We start from the raw sequence: 22,827 nt of genomic DNA, 5'->3' as shown, positions 1-22,827 counted from the left end.
ACAATAGTATCCTCCACATTGCCTCATATTTGGTTTTAATTGGAAGATATGTGCTTTGCTGAAGCTCAGCAGATCAGTGTCTCGTCAGTACGCTATGTACTCTATCTTGAGTTCCACAGAAGAAAGCTGGGATATAAATGGAACAAATAAAAAATGAGTATTAGTAAGAAGGAACCTCTTGATTATTTGGTTAAACAATGGTTTGGAGCAGACTAGCACTTCTCCTTCCGCTTTTCTCCTGAGCATACTGCATCAGGAGGATGGTCTGCATACTTCAGAGAATGGTCTTCCTGGAGTCCACAAATTGCCCCCAGTAGCCTGGCATATTTCCAGTTGCTCTCTATCACTTTGTAGCATACTTGCACAGGGACATGGGTAGGAAGCTGTTGGACACTGGTATGTGAAACATGGGGAGCCTTGGCTTACCATAAACAGCTGAATACACTGAAGTGTATCAAGGTTGCAGTACATGCTTATGTACAGGAGGGTCTAGATTTTGTCCTAGGCAGTTATATCTGCAAAGTCCCATTCAGTATCATGTTTTAAACATGGTGTGGCGTAGCATACCTATTTTCTGCCAGTGGTGCAGTATCAGATACGGGTGAATGGATGATGGCTGAACCCCAATAAGACTGAGATCATTTGCTTTATTCTTTTTTAGTTATACTGGGCATTGGATTGAATGCACAATAAGAGGACTCGTACCTCTTATGCAAGGAAAATACATTGAAAATACTAGTGCTCTGAACCTGTACCAGCAGTTAAACCTAAACAGAGTTATGCCATTCTAAGCTCCCTGATTTCTATGTACATAGAAGGGTTTAACTCAAAGGATTGTACTGCAATTCTTGTGAGCCATGTTTGCTATGATTATACAAGAACTGAAAATTTCCTGGGAGATACCATCTCACAAATCTTATTGGATGGGAAGTCATCTTGGAACTTACATGGTGCTGTAAGGGTAGTAGTTCGCAATCCAGGAAATGTCAATGAAATTTTGCCAGGGAAATTCATACAATCATGTCTACCTACAATTGCGAAAGGGTCATAAATCAATACCTCCTTCTCTGAAGGTAAGAGTAGTTCTTTGGCAGTGTTAATTTAGAAATCTACTTGAAATTTCTTGTAAGAATTAGATAGCCAATCTCACAAGCATCTAAGACAGCCTTGGAGAGCTTGCATGTGGGAAGTTGGCCTGATGATCACTGAGCCTGAGATTGGGGGTAGATGTGCATCCTTTATGCTCTACTGTGATCGCCAGCCCTTGGGGCAGAGGCCAGGTGAATTGCACAGTAAATTGGAACTGTGTCCATAGGAGAAACAAAAAACCCTGCAGTGGCCTGGCATATCTGCCTGCCTTCAGAGGCAATATATTGACCTTTAATGGCGACCTTCCAGAATAATCTGGAGATTCCACTGGGAACTTCCTTACCCTGAAGAATTTATAATTTAGGGCACAAGGTCCCTCCAGTTCCCATTCTATTTTGGGAAGAATACTGAAAACATTTTGACATGGAAATTGTCTGTTCTTTCCAAAAAGCATCTAGGCCTGATACTTGACCATCCTCAGCAGAAGTGGGGCAGAGACTGAGGATGACGCTCCCTACTCCTCTCCCTTGTGATGGAAGTTTGAAACCTCTCAAAGAGTTGTGGAAGGGAAGAAGAGTAAAAGTATCAAAATGCTCTCCTTATCCAAGACAATAGGTAAGTGTGGTATGAGCTAAAATTTGACATTGTTATATTTGTGTTAATGGGTATTTTATTAAGTCTTGGTCTTCAGTGATTTGCTACTTCTCAAGCACAGCAAATTCTGCACGTCCACCACTGAAATAACAATGTAGTAGTGCTTCTTTCTGTGACAGATAATTTTCTTAAATATTTTGTCCCCAATACTGTTACAATATGTTTACATTGTAGACTGGACAGAAACGATGACTTTTACACAATTTTAACGTTCAGTGAATTTAGTGGCACTTGCATAAAAAAAACCAGTCATGTAAAATATGTTCAAGTTGACTCGGTGAATGTAAGTTTTGTAAGACCTCTGACACCTTACCTGCCAAAGAGTCAAATTATAAGTTTTTGTGTTACTTGTCCAGTAGTGTTTATCACATCAGTGACATATTCTGCTTATGTATAAATCAACACACACAGCAGCGTCAAAATTAACTGAACTTTACTGGCAGCTTCTTAGTTATGAATTTAGAATAAACAATTAGTTAAATTTCCCAAAATACTTCAGTTTTCCTGCAGGATCTGGAATTATCTGTGGAAGGAAAAATTCAGTGTTGTTATAAAAAACCAACAATATGTATAACGTGGAGACATTCCAATGTAAAAGAAAGCCCATCTTGACTAAAGGATGGATTAAAGTCACACCTGCTCTGAAATTATTTGTCTAAATTAACATCGTATTCAAGTGCACAAAGGTACTTACAGCTCTTCTCTTGGCCACAACACTTTCACTGCAGTGTCAGGTTTGATATAACTGAACACATGTACACGGCATGGGTTCAGCTGCCAATGTCCTTAGTGCGCCTAAATACTGACTTGAATACACTGACGATTTTGCATATATGATTTGTAAACATTTAATCCTACCTTTCTTTCCAAAACAAGAACCCATCTTTGTGTATACTTGAGTTCCATAAATTACTTCAATGAGTACTGAATGCATAATTTGTCTATGTTTGACCACAATTTTATTAAAAGAAGATAATAAAAGCGGGTTTTGGAACTTCTACATATTACTGTGCATCATGTGCATCAAATACATATAGAAAGGCCCTAGAGTACAATCATTTTAGCATGAAATTTATGAAAGCAATCAGTTCTTTTTAGACCGCTCAGTTTGTTTTGTGCTGCTTTTATCCCATGGCATGTTTATAGACTTAGTTTTATTTACTTGTTGGTATTGTTTTAGATGTTAGCCTCCTTGATAACATTCTTGAGATTTTTCCTAAATAAATAAAAACCTGTGACGATCACCTAATCATAGCTCCTTATAAGACTGCTACCAAGCAGAAGTTCAGTAAAACAGCAGCCAGAATCAAGAGGCCCACATGTGCAAAGTACTTCTGTGCCCAGATAGAAAGTGGATGGGAAGATAATTTCCCCTTTGGGCATCTTGGCCATCTTCTGGTCACTAGGGATGTGGAGGGGGGAGGTAGTTGTGAATTTCCTGCATTGTGCAGGGGGTTGGACTTGATGGCCCTGGTGGTCCCTTCCAACTCTATGATTCTACAGTCAGTTGCAATATCCTGTGGGTAAGGGTGGAGTGGGCCACAAGGACTGCAGCCAGAAAGGGGCTTCTAACAAGTTCTAGTACACACGGTAAAACAGTGCAAAATTTTAATTCTAGGTTTAGTAAAACCTGCCATACTGCTAATACTTCATGAACTAGCTACCTAGAATGTTAGTTTCTTTTGTAAATAATTAGCTTTGATTTTTCACCAGTGAGTAACAGCTGGGCAACTACTGGATGCTACAAAAGAAGAAAAATCCTATGCAGAGTTATCCCAGTCTAAGTCCATTGAAATGAATGGGATTAGACTGGGGTAACTCTTTAGGATTGCACTGTATGTTAATTAATAAAGCAGGTCACAAATTTTTGTCCTGAATGATTGTGCTAATTAGCTGCTACAGCAAAACCCTGAACATTGGCTTCCTAATGCTAAAGGACTTGAAGGTGGTAGAGGAATGAATTAGTTAAGGAATTTTAACACTGCAGTAGATGACTCAGACCCTGAATGCCACTAGTTCAAATGGGGGTGGTACAGTAATGAAAGATGTATAGAGCATGCAAAATGTTGCTAAAGATTATGGGTGAATTTTTATTTTATGCTGCTGAGCATCCAGCACACTGCTTTTGACCTAATAATTACATACTGTAAGATAATGTAAGAGCAATTTTTCAAAAAGTTATCATAATAGCAGGTTTCTGCCCAAAAATAATATAGCATGCACATAAACCCAACTTACTGTTTCACTGCCAGGTTTCCAACCAGCAGGGCATACTGCAAAGGCAACAAGAGAAATTAATATGGTTGCTAACCTCTTCACACCCAAACATCTATTACTAAAATAGTAAAATAAAATGTGTATTGTGAGAACTGGGGGAAAAGTTCACTCCTGTATTGAAGAGAAAGGGCAGTGAAAGTAAAATCCATAAAAGTAAAAAGTGCACTTCAGAATTCTGTTAACTATAACATATTTATTCAAGACTCTGCTTAATACTATATAGTTTTTTGTTGTTGCTGTTTTTTTTTGCTGTAGAATATGTCCTGGACTCTAAATAAAAAGGTATTTCAAAACGAAGTTATAAAGATAATCAGTGAATGACTGGCATCATTGTATTTTTCTTTTCTTTTGAGTTTCTCTCTTTACAGACAGTAGAAAATGGTTACCCAACATACAAGTGTGATAAAAGTTGAGGGAAATGTAAAAAAATTTATTAGTGAGCACAAGAGATTCCTAATGTAGAGCAGTGTGACCTGATTAAAATCACAATGCAAGCCTGGAGTATCCAGTTCTCCAGTATCCTATGATCTCAGGCAGGAATTTTACATCGGTACAAAGCTGTAAAGAATGGAAGTACTCTCAGATACCATTCTGGTTTTGTGGTAGTTTCCATACATACACCATATATAGGGGAATATAACTATATAAGTTCAAAGCCCTGCAAAACTTTGGAGTAAAAACTGTAATGAGCCCAAATTCAGGACTGCCACAATATGCATAGCTAGTTCAGTAGCTATAACTAGGGATGTTGAAAAAAATAAATTCGGTAAAATTTGGATTCGGCAAAATTTGGCCCGTTTTGATTCGGGAAATGCCGAAGTCCGAACTCCCCCGATTCGGATCTGTGGAATTCGGCGCGAGATTCGGAGTTCAGGAAAAAATTCGGCCGTTTAAAGCTATTAAAAACACATTTGCACCTTTCCGCGGCTCCGGGGTGGGCATGTTTGGAGGTAGAGGTCCCAAATTTTCAGCGTAGCTTGAGGGGACCCTTCTTGCAAGAACCCCCACGTTTTGTGACGATTGGGGCAGGGGGTCCCGAGTTATGGGGCCCGGAAGTGCCCCATCTGCCCATTGCAATAAAGCCATTACAAACACATTCATGGCTTTCCGCGGCTCTGGGGGGGGGGCTTTTTGGAGGTGGGAGGTCCCAAACTTTCACTGTAGCTTGAAGGGACCCTTCTTGCAAGAACCCCCAAGTTTTGTTAAGATTGGGTCACGGGATCCGAAATTATCGGGCGCTGAAGGGGTCCCACCCATTCTTATTGTGCATCTTTATTCCATTCCCTCATTGGAATAAAGCCATAAAGCACAGTCGCGGCTTTCCGCGGCTCTGTGGTTGGGCATTTTTGGAGGTAGAGGTCCCAAAATTTCAGCGTAGCTTGAGGGGACCCTTCTTGCAAGAACCCCCAAGTTTTGTGAAGATTGGGTCACGGGGTCCGAAATTATGGGGCCCGGAAGGGGTCCCCCCAATCTTTAATGTGCATCTTTATTCCATTTCCTCATTGGAATAAAGCCATAAAGCCATTCCCTCTCAAACCAGCACGGCTCGGCCCCAAACGGGAAAAAAACCAAGGAGGAGGAGGCGTGGGTGCCGAGCGGCGCCGGGGAGAGACTCACGCAAGTTGCACCGTCGCACTCAACCCCAGGCTAGGGGCAAAAAACAAAAGCAGAGCACAGCACACACTCCCGCAGAGGCGAGCGGGCACACACCCCCAGGCAGAATGGGCAAAAGCCCCCCCCTCAAACCAGTACGGCTCGGTTCAACGCCAAACAGGAAAAAAACCAAGGAGGAGGAGGTGTGGGTGCAGAGCGAAGAGACTCGCTAGCCGCCGAACAGACTCAGCTTTAAAACTAGAACACACACTCCCGCAGAGGCGAGCGGGCACACACCCCTCGGCAGAACGGGCGAAAGCCCCCACCCACACAGAAACTGCTCCACCCCGCCACGCACAGACTCTGCTTCCCCCCCCCAAACACACACAGGAGAAAAGGTATAGAGATAAAACCCCAAAATCACACTGTGTGGATGTCTTCCAGCAGGAGCACGGAGGAAAAGTAAATCCAATCCTATTCCGGTAAGCACCAGCAGCTTGGCCCAGTCAGGAATCGGATCTCTCAGCAGCACCGCCACCAAATTGGAAGGCAATGAATACAGTCGGGACGGGAGTTTTTAGACTCTTCTCCTGGCCATTTCAAAAGTGAGAATCCCTGCTCTGATTGGCCAGGAGAAGACCCAGCTTGGACACCATTGGCTGTGGGAGAATGCTGCTTACTAACTGACAGTTATGCTGCTGATTCTGAGCCCTCAAATTTGCCGAATTTATTCGGCACGTCCCAAACTTGCCGAATTAGTTTTCCCACCTTTTTTTGAATTCTGTTCCATCTGAACTGAAAACAGCCGAATCGGGGGAAATTCGGCTGTTTTTCGGTTCGGGACGAACTGAATCGACAGCCTTAGCTATAACTACATGTTTCAAATACCGAAATATTTAAAGGGCAAGCACCTTCTCCATGTTTGTCAGTATATTGGAATGCTTGACATAGACGAAGAGTTTCATCCACAGATCTGCCAACAGGTAGGTCATTCAGTGTTATTTGTCGAAGAAATTTCTTATCATCAATAATGAAAAGGCCTCTGTGAAAACACAGAAAATAGCACATGTGAGCAAGGGACACATTAATCATATTAGTGTGTCCAGATATTGGTTTATGCCTGGTCCCATTCCTGTAAGAACCTAAAAAATATCTGAGTTTCCTCTAACAGCTTAATTTTACATCATTAAAAAGGTAAAGGTCCCCTGTGCAAGCACTGGGTCATTCCTGATCCATGGGGTGACATCACATCTTGACATTTCCTAGGCAGACTTTGCGGGGTGGTTTGCCAGTGCCTTCCCCAATCACCTTCCCTTTACCCCCATTTTACCGGCCTCGGAAGGATGGAAGGCTGAGTCAACCTTGAGCCGGCTACCTGAAACCGACTTCCGTCAGGATTGAACTCAGATCGTGAGCAGAGCTTGGACTGCAGTACTGCAGCTTACCACTCTGCGCCACTGGGCTCATTTTACATCATTAAAGTGCATGAATTGGGTTGGGGTCACTGGGGATGTGGGGGGAGGTAGTTGTTAATTTCCTGCATTGTGCAGGGGGTTGGACTAGATGACCCTGGTGGTCCCTTCCAACTCTATTATTCTAATTATGCAGTCCTGTGGATCACTGTACCAATTTATGACAGATCTCCTCCTTTTGTTTTATTTATTTTTCCTCACCAACCACCATTATCACTCCAGAGATTTATGAATGATCTTTTGTTGTTTTCCTGTCCCACTCTTATGATGATGAGGAATCCACCAAAAACTCTTTATTTATATATATCAGATTATGGCACAAGAGAGGCTTAATGAAATAAAAACTCAAAACTATTTAATTTTTCTCTTTTGGGGAAATAGTAAAGTCAAGTTGTTAGAAGTTCCAGAAAATGAACTTGGCAGGTAATAAAAGAATAGGAATGAGGAAAGTTAGGATACTTAAAAACAACAGATATTTTGTATTCAAGATGCAGCTCATGTATTTTGCAGACAAGTGTTGATACTTTGGAGAATAGAATGAGATAGAGAACACTTGGCAGTCACTGCTTAGTTGAACAGACATAAGCTGAGTTGGAAGGGTCATCTAGTCCAACCCCCTCCACAATGCAGGACATTCACAACTACCTCCCACTCCACACCCCTAGTGACCCCTGCTCCATGCCCAGAAGATGGCAAAAACCCTACAAGATACCTGGCCAATCTGGCCTGGAGGAAAATTGCTCCCTAAGTGGCGATCAGCATTACCCTGGACATGTAAGAAAGGGCCATGAGAGCCAGGCACTGACACAATCCGTCCCACTTCTCATGATCTGCCTAAGGTCACAGAATCAGCATTGTTGTCAGATGGCCATCTAGCCTCTGCTTCAAAACCTCCAAAAGAGAGCCCACAGCCTCCCAAGGAAACCTGGTCCACTGACAAACCACTCTGTCAGGAAGTTCTTCCTAATGTTTAGACGAAAACCCTTTTGATGTAATTTCAACCCGTTGTGTCTGGTCCGACCTTCTGGGGCAATAGCAAACAACTCTGCACGATCCTCTGTATGACAGCCCTTCAAGTACTTGAAAATGGTTATCATGGTGGAGTCAGGAACAAAACACACAATTTCCCAGTTTACTTCTTTAAAACTGGTTAGGGACCACCTCCTTCACTTAGGAGCTATTTCTCTTAGAGAGGAAAGACATGCAGTTCATTTTCTTCACATAGGATCCTTCTTGATCCTACACAACTGTGTTCCTCTCTGCCAGCAGTAGAATTCTGTTTTTCCCCCTTTTCGAACCTTCTGCCACTCAGGATTCCAAGACTGGGACGACTCATCAGTATTCAGCTGTCTGCTACACAACTGCTTGATTTGCTAACCCAATACCCAAGGTCTGTTTTCTTGCTGCTTCCAATCATTCTAGGTAGCTATGTTGGTCCATTAGTATCTCTCTCCAGTGGACTGCTATTGTAAAATGTATAAGTTTAACCTTGCAACTTCCCCTCCCCTCAAACGAGATTAGGAATATAACAGAATTTCAGTAATAATGTATTGCAAGAAGAAAAACAAAGCTTGATTCTTTTAACTCACATATGTACAGCAGGAGGTTGCAACAGAACAATTAAAGTTATACCTGAGAGCATGGCCTTGATCTTCCAGATAAACTCCATAATCCTTTGCAATCTGGTGTGTCAGATCTGAAAGGAGTGGTATCTTTATTGGTCCAAGCCCTCCTTTTTTTCGTGGAGTATTGATCCTATTACAATACAAAGACAACCAAATACTTAAGACAAACACTTTCACATCTTTATACAATTAATTTTGTATCAATAACAGAAGCATCATCAGCAATCAGATCTTTTCTTTCTAAATCTCACCAGTGGAACTGGGCTCATTTCCCCATCATTATCCTGTGATCCCCCTCAAAAGCTAATGATGGGGGGGGGGGTCACATTTGGATAAAAACACAACAGGGGTTGGGGAGGGATGCCGTGAGGAAGTGAATCGGCTAAGTTCACCCCATCCTCCTGTAAAAGCTGGCTGGCTCCAACTCTACATATTGAAAAAAAATCTTATTTAACAAAAGATATAGGTTGCCATGTAGGATTATCACCATTAATATCAATTATTATTACATATAATGTAGTAATATTCTTTTTTGACCAAAACATGTTAACATACATTTATTTTAGGACCCTCACGTATTATCAGTTTAACGCAGAACAGTGATAGATGCAAGCACTATAGATGATAAATTTTACTGTGAAATATCTGAGCCGTGTTTCTGTTGGCTCATGGGATGTATTAGCTAACCTGAGATGGCAATCCTGCTGACTTTTACTTTGTTTTTTAAATGTTTATAGTTATTACATGGGTGTTAGTTTACTTCATTTTAGATGTTGTTACCTACCTTTGGTCCCAACTCTGCTAAGAGAAAAACAGGGGTAGAAATATTTCCAATAAATAAATAAATATTGTAACTTTTATTATATAATGCAGTTACCTAGCTTTCCATGTTATATACTGCATTTCAAGTTGGACTTTCATCCTCTCCATTCCTTTCTGTACATGCTGCTCCATGTGTAGATGCACTGTGCAAACAACCCCTTCTTCCCTCCTGGAAACAGAACTATGCACATGCAAGAGCTGCAGGCATCTAATAGTGTGTATAAGAGTCCAACTGCATAGGGTCCTGTGTTTTCTAATAATGTTTGCCATTTTGGCCATACGTTTTAATAAGCAACTGCTAGTAATTTGCACAAACAAAACAAGCATACATACCATGCTAAATGAGTGAACTGTGAATCAACTGAACAAGCTACCACTTCAGTGTTTATTGCTCTGAATTCTTCAATCCTGTCACTGAAGGCAAGTATCTCTGTTGGACACACAAATGTGCTAAAATATAAAAATGGAAAATCATATTCTAAATTTAACAGCGCTCAAAAGAAGTTTCCTGTACAGATTAAATATTCTCTGTAAAGTATGCAGGTTCTCTGCTATAGATAGGAAACAAAACATATAAATTCCTTTATTTTAGGAATTCAGCATCCTAAATAGTTCTGCTAGTGCATCATGTTGCAGTGCTTGTAATGTCCTTTAACATACCAGAATAATATATTGTGAGATTTTGTGGGGCAATAACAAGTACTAGGATACAATATTAGACTGATTTAAAACTGCAAGTAACGATCAGAAAATCTACATTCTTCTGGGTACTAGCACTACTGAACGTGTTTCATTTCTGGAAATCAATGAACCTATTTTTCCCCTTGGTGCTCTATGGAAGCAGAAATGCTTAAATTAAATAATTAGTAATAATCTTAAAGGGACTGAAGGTTTTTCCCAATTGTTTTACAATATCAGAAGTACTGAAATTACTCTTTAATCTCATGTCATATATTATACAAACACGCAAAGATGTACATTTAATTTCCATAGGACTTCTACAGACAAAAGTATCCGATTTAATTTTTCCGTATGCAAAAAGTAAACATGCTTACTGATTCCCTTTGACTAGATTTTTAAAGAAGCAAATAATGTGTGCTAAATTGATTGATAACCAACAAATCCTATACTGTGAAAATATGTATTGTTTCTGCAGTTTTACTTACAAGTCAAGAGGGTAAAAGAAGAATACAAGGTATTTTCCTTCATAATTTGATAACTTCAGTTCTTTAAACTCTCCATTGATGACTGCTGTTCCTTCCCAATCAGGTGCTGGTTTAGAAACTAAATTTTTTAAAAAATTCCACTTTAAATACAATTACAAAACCTGATAAATACATGTTTTTCACTTTAAATATGCAATCATGGAAGTTTACCAGTGAGCAAAATGGGGAAAGCACTGGGAATTGCAGCAAGAACAGCACATTGGGAGAACTGCATGAAGGAGGGGCAACCTCTGACAATTTCTCATAATTCTGCATCCCTACCGCCACCCCAGAAAGAGCCAGTGGTTAAGAGCAGCAGGCTCCAATCTGGAGAACGGGGTTTGATTCCCCCCTTCTCCACATGAAGCCTGCTGGGTGGCCCTGGGCCAGTCACAGTTCTCTCAAAACTCTCTCAGCGGAGGCAGGCAATGGCAAACCATCTCCGAAGTCTCTTGACTGGAAAACCCGACAGGGTCACCCTAAATCAGCTGTGACTTTGATGGCACTTTCCACCACCACACCGCCACTGTGTGCCATTTTGTTCCCAAGAATTCCCCAGGAGTGAACAGCAGACATTCAGGACCACAGGAGGCTGCAGAAGGAAGGTAAAATAGATCTATTCCATGAATTATTCACTAATCCAAGGATATGTCACTTTTCCCCCAATGGACTTATTCTACTCAGCATAAATTGTATGCTAAGAAATTATGGCCAAATGGCTGGGGAACTATATTGCAGAAGAACACAGGGTTACGTTTCTGTGCAAAACATCTGTTGCTCTAGCCTTGCTTCAATTACAGCCACCCAAGGTTGCAATCTATGCCACAGTCATTAATGTGACTGAAAACACACACTCTGGAAGGGTTATGACAAACAACAAAACAAAAAACTCTTCCAATGATTTACACTTATTGCATGGTTTCCAGTGACAATCTAAAGCCTTTGGCTACAACTGAAAGGTCATAAGAGAACTGCACCGGCAGACAGTCACTTGCTATTCATTGCAGAAAAGCTACTTTTGGAATCAAACAGCGGCTTGCATTTTTAACAACAGTAACTCCTGGTGTAGAAGCAGCAAGTGAAGCTCTAGCTGTGCAAATCTTGTGCATGATACTACTTCTTTGTATGATGGCCTTTGCAAGTCATCTGCAACGTTGGTGGCAAACTTTTGCCAGGGCAATTTATTCCTGCATTTTTCTTAAAAAGCAGCACATTTGAAGAAAATTCTACAAGTAAAGTTCAATGTACTTTGGTACAAAACATTATTTTGCTATCTCAGACTTCCTTTAACTGATGTCTGGTCTCCATAAATGAATGTCATCCCTTTAAATAAGCAATTTGCATTAAAATAAGCAAGTTGAATTTTATCCCTTCTCTCTCCACTTCCAACCAACAGGCTTTGCCTGACGTGTCATTTGCTCAACGTTATCATCAACTGAGTCTAGGCAAAAGAAAGTAAACATTTGGCAAAAAAAAAAGGGGGAGGGAACGATATGGCTGGTTTCAATCCATGTTTCAAAAATTCATGCTTCTCATTTGTTCACAGTGGACAGTGTTGTTAGTCTGTCTGCAGCAGTAGAAAAGGGCAAGAGCCCAGTAGCACCCTAAAGGCTAACAAAAATATTTTCTGAAGAATATCTGAAGAATATCTGAAGAAGAGCTGTGGCTCACGAAAGCTCATACCCTACCAGAAAATATTTTTGTTAGTCTTCAAGCTGCTTCTGGACTCTTGCCCTTTTCTGCTTCTCATTTGCGTTAAGGTTAGCTCACACAAGACGCTTCGTGGTAAAATGCTTCCCCTCATTTCTCAGCAGGGTCTCCCACAGAAGAATGGCTAGATCTCCACCCCCACCCCCACCCCGCAACTACCTTTTTCAAGAGGGAATAAGACTGAAGCTGGGGAAAGAGTGGGGTCGTGGCTGAAAAGTAAACAAACAGTGGGTGGGGAGACCTGAGGAGAGCTGCGCCTCTTAAGAACATCAGAAAGGCCCTGCTGGATCAGAGACCCAGGCCCATCCAGTCCAGCAGTCTGTTCACACAGGGGCCAACCAGGTACCCCCAGGAAGCCCCCAAGCAAGACGACTGCAGCAGCACCATCCTGCCTGTGGCTCCACAGCACCTAAGTTAATAGGCCTGCTCCTCTGATCCTGGAGAGAAAATAGGTGTGCATCATGACTAGTATCTACTTTGATTAACAGCCAAGGATAGCCCTCCATTTGCTTCAATGGACTCCTATTAAACTGCCACTTAAAATAAATCTTCCATGGATAATACTTTTGCATGTTAAATAAGATATACGCCATTGCAAATGTTTTCTGGTTAGCTGCTGTAGAATAGGCCTTTAGAACATAACATAAGAACATAAGAAAGGCCCCGCTGGATCAGAGACCCAGGCCCATCAAGTCCAGCAGTCTGTCCCCACAGGGGCCAACCAGGGGCCTCTAGGAAGTCCCAAAACGAGACAACTGCAGCAGCCCCATCCTGCCTGTGGCTCCACAGCACCCAAAATAATAGGCACGCTCCTCTGATAATAGAGAGAATAGGTATGCAGGATGACTAGTATCCATTCTAAATAACAGCCATGAATACCCCTCTCCTCCATGAACATGTCCACTCCCCTCTTAAAGCCCTCCAAGCTGGCAGCCATCCCCACATCCTGGGGCAGGGAGTTCCATAGTTTAACGATGCGTTGTGTGAAAAAATACTTCCGTTTATCTGTTTTGAATCTCTCCCCCTCCAGCTTCGGCAGATGACCCCGTGTTCTAGTATTATGGGAGGGGGAGAAGAGCTCCTCCCGGCCCCCCCTCTCCAAACCCCTCTCCTTTCTTCCCGTCGCCCCCGCGTTTCCCTTTCGCGCCAAGGGTAAAGGGGGGGGCGGCGGGGGGGGCTCCGTGCTGACCCCCCCCGGCCACGAAGCCCCTCCCGGTGCCCACCCGCTCGCCCCGGGCGACCTACTCTTGGCCTTGCTGAGGTGGAGGGAGTGGTCGGAGAGGGGCATCCGCAGCGCCTCCCCGGGGTACACCTCGCCCCCCGCGTAGAAGTGGCACTTCTCGTCGCCCCAGCCCCGCGCCGCCTGCTCCTCGGCCGTCCCGGCCTCCTCGCTGCTCGGCGCCGCCATCAGCACCAGGAGCCACAGCCAGGCGGCGCGCGCGCGACCAGGCCGCAACCGCCGCGCCCGGGCCTCAACCGCCGCCGCCCGGCCGTTGCCCCGCGGCCCCCCGCGCGCCCAACCGCCGCCCGCCATGGCCCGCCGAGCCGCGGCACGTCGCGCGCGGAGACGAGGGAGGCGCGGCGGAGGAGGAGGAGGCCGAGGAGGAGGCCGCCCGGCGGGGCCGGCGCTTCTGGGGGCGGGACGCCGCGGCCACCCCCACCCCTCTCCTCAGGCGGCTGAAGCCTTCCACGCCTGGAGACGACGCCCAAGGTCGTACGAGCCCCTTTCCCAGAAGTGGGAGGCCTTGTCTCCATGGGCCATTGACGAAGGGCCGTTCTGCCTTGGGTCCCCCCCTCCAAACCCTCAAAGCTCAACCAGAAGCCCCCCCCCCGTGCAGTTTTTTGAGAATTTGGACGGGGGGGGGGACCCAAGGCAAAACCGCCCCTGCGTCAATGGCCGATGACAACAACGGCTGGCCTAAAGCGTCACATTTTGAGTCTCGCGGCCTGGGCGCAAAATATACTGCCACCAGCGCCAAAGCACATAGATGGTCCACGAGAACCAAACCAGGGGTCCGCGAAACAAAGTTATAAACCCATAATAAATTAATATTTTCAATTAGTCCGCGAAACAAAGTTATAAACCCATAATAAATTAATATTTTCGATTAAAAGTTCTCTATTATAAAAATATATATTCAAATATTATTCTAAGTTTAATGTTTACCTAACAAGATAATTCACAGTGGGTCGCCGTGTTAGTCTGTCTGCAGGAGTAGAAAAGGGCCAGAGTCCAGGAGCACCTTCAAGACTCACAACAATATTTTTGGTAGGGTATGAGCTTTCGGGAGCCACAGCTCACTTCTTCAGATACCTGAAGATATCTGAAGTAGTGAGCTGTGGCTCACGAAAGCTCGTACCCTACCAGGAAATATTTTTGTTTACCTGACAGTTATGATTAAAGTTTATTTTCAAATTCTCGGAATTTTTATTTTGAACCTTGGGGTCCCTGCACTGATCAAAAAGGTCCTAGTGGTCCCTGGTCAAAAAAAGGTTGGGAACCACTGAAATAGATACACATCGGCATCTAAATATTATCTTGAGCATGACGTTGACTACACCGCCTCTTCTGTGGGGAAAAGGCCCAGGCATCTACGATCCGATTGATATTTTGCCGAAGGCTTTCACGGCCATAGTTCATCGGTTGTTGTAGGTTATCCGGGCTGTGCGACCGTGGTCTTGGTCTTTTCTTTCCCAACGTTTCGCCAGCAGCTGTGGCAGGCATCTTCAGAGGAGTAACACAGAGGAGACACTGTCCTTCAGTGTTACTACTCTGAAGATGCCTGCCACAGCTGCTGGCGAAACGTCAGGAAAGAAAATACCAAGACCACAGTCACACAGCTCGGATAACCTACAAGAACCATTGAACTATGACCGTGAAAGCCTTCAACAATATTTTATGCTTTTATTTTTTCTACAGGACATCTGTTTTTGAAAATTGGTTAGCAATGGGGGTGGGGGGCACAAGCAGTTAGCCTTGCCTAGGGCGCAAAAATGCCTGCCCCTGGCCCTGGATGCACCCTAATCAAAACATGTAATATTGCAAATGATAAATACAAATTTCACAAGGTACCTGTGATGGGATTGCCAACTTCTAGGTGGGGCCTGGAGATCTCCCAGAATTACAACTGTTCTCCAGTCTACAGAGATACTGCCCTGGACACAATGACTGCTATGGAGATTAGGCTCTATGTATCCCCCGCGGAGGTCCCTTGCCTCGTCAAGCCCACCCTTCCCAGAATCCACCCCCAAATCTTCAGGAATTTTCCAACCTGGAGCTAGCAACCCCAGGCTTAAAACAAGACTTTAATGGTCAATTTGTACTTCTGTGTCGTACTTGAATGGGTTTTTAACTGCATTTGGGTTATTTTGCTTTTTCTATTTAGTTTTTAGTTTGCTGTCTTTACATTTTGGTCCATTTATTTTAATTTTTTTTATTGCATTCCACTTGGGAAGTAGAAAAGCATCTCTAAAATAAAATTACTAACTATCAGAACTGAGCCTTGGAAAGTGTGAAAATTCAATGTAATATAGTTGGCCTTTTAACATCAGCTACAAGTGGTGATGGGGGTTCAGAAGGACTTGCCACTATTGTTTTCCTCTCCGATTCTCTGCATAGTATCCTGCTGTTGCTTCAGATGGAAAAAAAATGTGTGTGACAAAGATCCTTTCCCCTCCTTCCTGACTAGTTCATTGCAAGGGACGCCTTCTTGGCCTCTTCCTGTTTTTATCAGCAGCTTTCAAACCATCTACACTTCCTATAACTCTGCCCATACTTGCAAGTAACCATCTTACTTCCTGTCCTTACTCATGAATACCAACTGGGGGAAAAAAGGGGGGGAAAGAAACTCAACTTGAAAGTAGAAGGAAACCAAAGGGAAGCTTTGACATGTACAAGGTGTGAGCTGTGGGCCATGTTTTAATACACATGGAATAAACATTCCTACACAAAGCCACACATAATACAAGGGTTTAACATATTTTTACCTTGTATTACGTTAATGGAGAGGTCAGTATATTATATAATAATTTTATGTATGACCACTGAGGAAGGCCTAGATAAGGCCGAAACGCGTCTGGTCTTAGTTTGGTCATTGTATAGATATACATCAACTGTGAATGTGTTGTAAGTAAATGTTTATTGTTTTTAGTTAACCTACATTGTAGGCCCTGTGTTTTTAACATAATTGTGCACCATAATAATAAAACAAATGTATTTGTTGATATTTTAATAGTGGCTTACTATTAAATAGCCATAGCTCCTTGGGAAAGTAGTCAGGCATGTGTATCTCTTTTGCAATGAAGCCTTCCTTAGCAAGCAATTCAGTTCTGGTCATTGTGGTCAACACAAGCCATTGCAGCTGCTGGTCTTGCTGTAGGCCTTGCTTGTGGCCAGCACTTCTCAGAGTGCAACCCACCCTTCCCTCTTCCGTTGTTAGAAGCCTGCCTATAAAGAGCATAGAGAGACGCAGATACTGTCAAAGGCTCATTTAAACAACTCTGATTGCAGAATTTCCTGAAGTGCAGTGAGTTAGAAATCTTCCTAGGGTTGTCAGCTCTGGGCCGGGAAATTCCTGGAGATTTGGGGGTGGAGCCTGGGGAGGGCCGAATTTGGGTTGGGAGCTAGTCAGGAATGTGATGCCATGGAGTCCATCTTCTGAAGCTGCCATTTTCTCCAGGGGAACTGATCATTGTAGTCTGGAGATCCCTTGTCATTCCAAGAGAACTCCCCAAGTCTTCCTCACTTGCTTTGTTATTCCAAAGTGATGGAACAACAACAGAAAAGGTTAAACAGATCTGACCACTTTACACAAAAGCACTGTTGCTAAAGCCTGAGAAGACAATAGAATTTGCTGCATGTATATGGGGAACAGTGGTCCCTAAGATATGAAGGTCCCAGATCATTGAAGGGTGTTAAAGGTTAAAGTATGGGTACAACTTTCAGAAGAGATGAAAGGATGACAGATTCCGTCCAACAAGAAGCTTTTGAAGAAGAACCTACAGTTTTAGAAAATGAAGCGAGAGCTACACTGAGAGCAATGGGGAGAAACAAATCAGGAGCAGATGGGATATCAATAGAGCTATTCCAAGCCACAGAAACGGAGTCCATCAAAATCTTAACAGGAATATGCCAACAGATATGGAAAACAAAACAATGGCCCACAGATTGGAAACGATCCATTTACATTCCAATTCCTAAGAAAGGAGATGTCAAAGATTGCAGCAACTATTGGACCATTGTTTTAATTTCTCACGCAAGTAAAGTGATGTTCAAAATCTTACAGCAAAGGCTGTTACCATATATGGAATGAGAAATGCCTGATGTTTAAGCTGGGTTCAGAAGAGGAAGAGGCACTAGAGATCATATTGCAAATATACGTTGATTACTGGCGCATACAAGAGAATTTCAGAAGAAAATCAGCTTGTGTTTCATAGATTACAGCAAAGCCTTTGACTGTGGATCACGAAAAGCTGTGGCTGGTTTTAAAGGAAATGGGTGTGCTACTACATCTGATCGTTTTGATGTGCAACCGGTACTCTGGACAAGAGGCCACAGCTAGAACAGAATAGGGAGAAACAGAATGGTTTTCAATTGGCAAAGGTGTTAGACAAGGATGTATTTTATCTCCCTATCTCTTCAATCTATATGCAGAACATATAATTAGGAAAGCTGGATTCGATTTAGATGAAGGTGGAGTGAAAATTGGAGGGAGGAACATTAACAATTTGAGATGTGCCAATGAGACTACATTATTGGCAGAAAATAGGAAAGATTTGAAACGACTACTGAAAGTTAAAAGAGAAAGCGCCAAAGCAGGACTACAGCTGAACATCAAGAAGACAAAAGTAATGACTACAGGAGAATTACACAACTTTAAGGTTGACAATGAGGAAATTGAAATTGTTGAAGACTTTCTATTCCTTGGCTCCATCATCAACCAAAAGGGAGACTGCAGCCAAGAAATTAGAAGGAGATTGAGACTGGGAAGGGCAGCCATGAAGGAGCTAGACAAGATTCTGAAGTGTTAGGATGTGCCACCAAGATTAGGTTAATTCATGCCATCGTATTCCCTATTACTATGTATGGGTGTGAAAGCTGGACAATGAAGAAAGCTGACAGGAAGAAAGTAGACTCCTTTGAAATGTGGTGTTGGAGGAGAGTGTTACGGATACCATGAAATGTCAAAAAACCAAATCAGTGGGTTATAGATGAAATCAAGCCTGAACTGACCTTAGAAGCTAAAATGACTAAACTGAGGCTATCGTATTTTGGTCACATTATGAGAAGATAAGAGTCACTGGAAAAGACAGTCATGCTAGGAAAAGTTGAGGGCAGCAGGAAAAGAGGAAGACCCAATAAGAGATGGATTGACTCAATAAAGGAAGCCACAGACCTCAATTTGCAAGACCTGAGCGAGGCTGTCAAAGATAGGACATTTTGGAGGACATTGATTCATAGGGTTGCCATGAGTCGGAAGCGACTTGACGGCACTTAGCACATAACATGGGGGCAAATGGGCTGCCATTGTAAAGATTAAAGAAGCAGGCTTGCTTGCACGTAACACTTTGCCCCCACTAACAACCAGGCTTCTGTGTTTTGAACCAGTTGTAGATTCTGTGCTGTCTTTAAGAGTAGCCCTATGTAACCCCCATTAATAATAATGTTATCTCAAGGTTACTTTAAGCATTGAGTAGTTTGGCTAGGACAGCTAAGTCCAGGAAAAGATACAATTTACATGCCAAACATAGCTGAAAAAAGATATTATTTGCCACTAGACTTACTAATTTCTCCAGTAAAAGAGCTAGATCTGGCAGGACCTCCAGACTCGTAACTGAGTTTGTCAAAAGAGTAGGCAAACCCAACTCATCCAGAACCTCAGCCTTTCGAATCAGCATCACATTTTGTCAGGTTTAAGAAATGTGTTTGTGCTCTGGTTGTGTCAGTATCATGGTAATGTTATATTAGTGTATATCTAAGGGGGACACACCCGTTTCTGCAGTTTATGAACGTTGTGCCCATTATGTGGAAGTCATTTGTAGCAACTGTTGAGGGAGGAAGAGTTGGGAAGGTTAGATATTGGGAGATATTTTCAGCAGTCACACTAAGGCCCTTCCCTCCTTGCTTACCTGTGTGGAGTGCATTATCTCTACAACCAAGTTGGAAAAGTGGAGTGGTTGTTCCTTTGGGTGTTTGTATCCTGAGATGGAATAACTATTAGACTTCTAACAAGACAACTATTGTCATCCTGAGGTTATGATCAGCTTTGGCTGTGTGTACAAAGTGCCATTACTCTGGAACTTCCTTCACCAGCGTTCCTACTTGCATGTTCCAAGGATGCACAACATAAGGCCAGAGAAGGGCACCCCACATTCTATTAACCTAGTATGAGTGTCCTGGCTGGGATTTATATACTGGTGTAAATGATCTGTGATTGGCTGCAGAATGAGTTGGAATCCTAAACTTCATCATAGTTATATAGGCAGAATAGGACATAGTGCGGTTTAGTAGGAGTAGACTTACTCTACCTCTATCATTGATGTAATATGCTGGCGTTAGGGGTGGTATCCTGTACTGAAAGAGCTTAGGATGCTGATTAAATTCCATGCCTCTCTTGGTGTGCCCTGGTGCCACGCAATTATGGCTCATGCGGTGTCATCTCCAGTGTTAGGATTATGCTTGCATGGCATCATTATGCTGGCATGGTGACTATGCCAGCATGGGAATTTAGCTGCCATCCTAAGTCTCTCCACTGGCTCTTATGATTGTGCCCTATCCTCTCAAACCTAAAATGGCATTTCAACAGATGTATGGCACCACTTGTCATATATGAGAGAAAACCTATAATATAATACATATATTTCCTGGGGAATAGAAAGTGTCTGTTTCAAAAATGTTGTTATGCTCAGTAGAATGAATATGATTAAAATTACCAATGTTTTAGCTTTCTGTAAGGCAGACTGGTGGGTACATTCATTTGCAGGGACTGCAGAATGCCTCTAAAATGGAATTACACATATATAAACATTCAACTTGTTGAGCAGCTCTTTGCTTTTACTGTAAATTTATTCTGCCTTCTAGCAAATTCTGGCAATAGCAATTAGCTGAAACAATACAAACAACAGGTTGATTGGACTAAGGAGAAAGCATTCTAAAATTGTCATGTTGTGATAGATTTGAAATAGGTTTGCATTTATTATTGTCTGTTTGAAATGCTCCTGTTCTGATGACTGAGTTGGATTTGGCAAGTGATGAACGTAAATGTACTTTTACTGTTTTTCTGGCCATCACTCAACAAGAAAACAGATTGGTCCAAATTTCATGATTTATCCTTTTGAAACGCTGTTTTTTCCCCTGAATAAATTTAACAACCTTTATACCATTTTACTGCAATCTTCACAGTGTTTGCTAAATTCATCTGTCAGAATCTGCTCCAAGTTCCACCATGCTCCAGTGAATGGGCAACATGTGCAAGTGACCTAAAACTCTTTTTAAAATGGGGTCTTAATGTGCTCAGAATATGACCTGATCTCACAGGTGGAAGAAAAAAAGGAGGGGAATAAAACCCAACCTGACTAGGTGTCAGGCACCGGCCTGGTACTCAACGGTTATGCCAGGTGCTGTTCCAAAGTCAAACTGTTATTCAGATCTGAGATTGTTGTGCCTGTTTCTACTCTGGGAAAAGCAAATGTTATCAAGGGGTTGCTGTAGCAACCAGTAATCATCCAGAATATTCCCTCGTACTTTTATCCTCTGTACCCTTAGAGTTTCCCTCCATTAGTGTCCTTGCACTTTCCAAGTGGTTTCTGTAATTCGCTGTATTTTTTCCATTAAATCATCTTACTATGGAAAACCTGCCTAGAAGTGGTTTGTGGGAATTGTATGGTGAGCCCAGAGCTCACACTAGGTTGATACCTGCACACATAGTATATGAGAGACTTATACTAACCAGACAACATATACACATGCCTGGTTGGGTTTGAACTGTTTGTATTTGTATTCATGAATGTATTTCTGTAAATGTGTGCAGGCTTAACAAGAGCAGCAGAGCATGCATGTGGGAGCTGATCGGGCTTCGAGGGTGGCTTTTGTGGACTCTGGGGGGGAGGGTATGGAGACTGGGGCCTGGTTGCGCGGGGCTCCGCGCGCCGTCGTGTGTGTGTGTGGGCGGGGGAGGCGGGGAGCCTGGGGCCGGTTGCGCAGGGCTGGCGTGTGTGTGTGGGGGGGGGGGGAAGGCTTTTCTCTCTTTTCTTCCTCTTTTTCTGTCATTCTCCTTTCTCTCCCTCTTTTTCTCCCTCTTTTTCTGTTTCTTGTCTCCCTCCGTCCTTTTCTTTCTTTCCCTCCGTCCTTTTCTTTCTTTCTTTCTTTCTTTCTTTCTTTCTTTCTTTCTTTCTTTCTTTCTTTCTTTCTTTCTTTCTTTCTTTCTTTCTTTCTTTCTCTTTCTTTCTTTCTTTCTTTCTTTCTTTCTTTCTTTCTTTCTTTCTTTCTTTCTTTCTTTCTTTCTTTCTTTCTTTCTTTCTTTCTCCCCCTCTCTCCATTTCTTTCTCCCTTTCTCTCTCTTTCTCCCTCCCTCCCTTTTCCTCTTTCTCTGTTTTCCTTCCTCCCTTGTCGATTGACTATGGGCTGCGCCCCCCTGGCACCTCGTTTGCTCAGGCCCACTGCTTGCTGCCCTCCGGCATGGGAGGGGGGGCGGGGGCGCCCTGCAGGCCTTCTCTGTGTGGCCTTCCCTGGGGTTGCCAACCTCCAGGTGGTGGCTGAAGACCTGGCAACCCTAGCCTCTCCCCCCCACCGGGAGATCTACACCTGGTATGGCCCCTGAATGATGTCATAAATGTGCAAAGGTTCCCCACCCCTGCTATATAGCGATCTAATGAAACATAGTTCACTTTCTAAAAGGCAGCTTTTCCAACCCTAGGAAGTCCTGCCGCCCCAAACTTCTAAGTCCTCCTGTCCTGCGGGGGAAGTGGTTCTGCTTTTCAGCCTGCCCATGGCACTGAATCTGGATGTTCTTCTATGGAGGCGTCCCCCCTCACCAAAACGTGAAAAAAAAGTTTATTCGCAGGTACGGGAAAAGATGGGGGGGGGGGGAAGCGAACATATCCGGGAAGGTGGAGAAATAAAGGGGAAAATAACTTCTGAATGACATGGATACGGCTCTCCTCACCACCATGCAAGAACAAGTTTATTCACAAGTACAAGGGAAAGTGTGTGGGGGGAAACAAAGTGGGGAGTAAAGCGGAGAAAGGAGCAGGGCATTGTTTCCCTGCCCCAAAGGAGGACGTATAGCTGTGGGGGGAACTGTAGAGATAACCCAACCCTCTCGGGCCAGATTTCTGTGCGTTGGGATACAAAGCTCCAGTCACCCACAGATTTTACCATCT

General features: G+C 43.2%; 1 protein-coding gene across 1 annotated transcript; it reads right to left on the bottom strand.

Moving 5' to 3' along the window:
- Positions 1–2,159: 2,159 nt before the first annotated feature.
- PRDX4 (peroxiredoxin 4) lies at positions 2,160–13,867 on the bottom strand. Its single transcript, XM_056861761.1, has 7 exons — positions 13,693–13,867; positions 10,699–10,816; positions 9,866–9,982; positions 8,718–8,840; positions 6,525–6,655; positions 3,982–4,016; positions 2,160–2,266 (listed from the first exon to the last, which is right to left on the bottom strand). The coding sequence occupies exons 1-7, from the start codon at positions 13,853–13,855 to the stop codon at positions 2,216–2,218; spliced, it is 738 nt and encodes a 245-aa protein (XP_056717739.1). The 5' UTR covers positions 13,856–13,867; the 3' UTR covers positions 2,160–2,215.
- Positions 13,868–22,827: the final 8,960 nt, after the last annotated feature.

The sequence above is a fragment of the Euleptes europaea genome, chromosome 16 (assembly GCF_029931775.1).
Source record: "Euleptes europaea isolate rEulEur1 chromosome 16, rEulEur1.hap1, whole genome shotgun sequence".
In the NCBI taxonomy this organism is placed as follows: Eukaryota; Metazoa; Chordata; class Lepidosauria; order Squamata; family Sphaerodactylidae; genus Euleptes; species Euleptes europaea.
The sequence above is the reverse complement of the archived record's forward strand: the minus strand, read 5'-3'. Positions and strand labels throughout refer to the sequence as shown.

Bases quoted from the DNA above. Each gene is read 5' to 3' on its own strand.
- PRDX4 (XM_056861761.1), bottom strand. From the start codon at position 13,855: ATGGCGGCGCCGAGCAGCGAGGAGGCCGGGACGGCCGAGGAGCAGGCG. The intron at 9,983-10,698 runs GTAAGTAAAACT...TTTATATTTTAG, and splicing joins TTCTTTTACCCTCTTGACTT to CACATTTGTGTGTCCAACAG. The intron at 4,017-6,524 runs GTGCTTGCCCTT...TTGCCTTTGCAG, and splicing joins TACTGACAAACATGGAGAAG to TATGCCCTGCTGGTTGGAAA.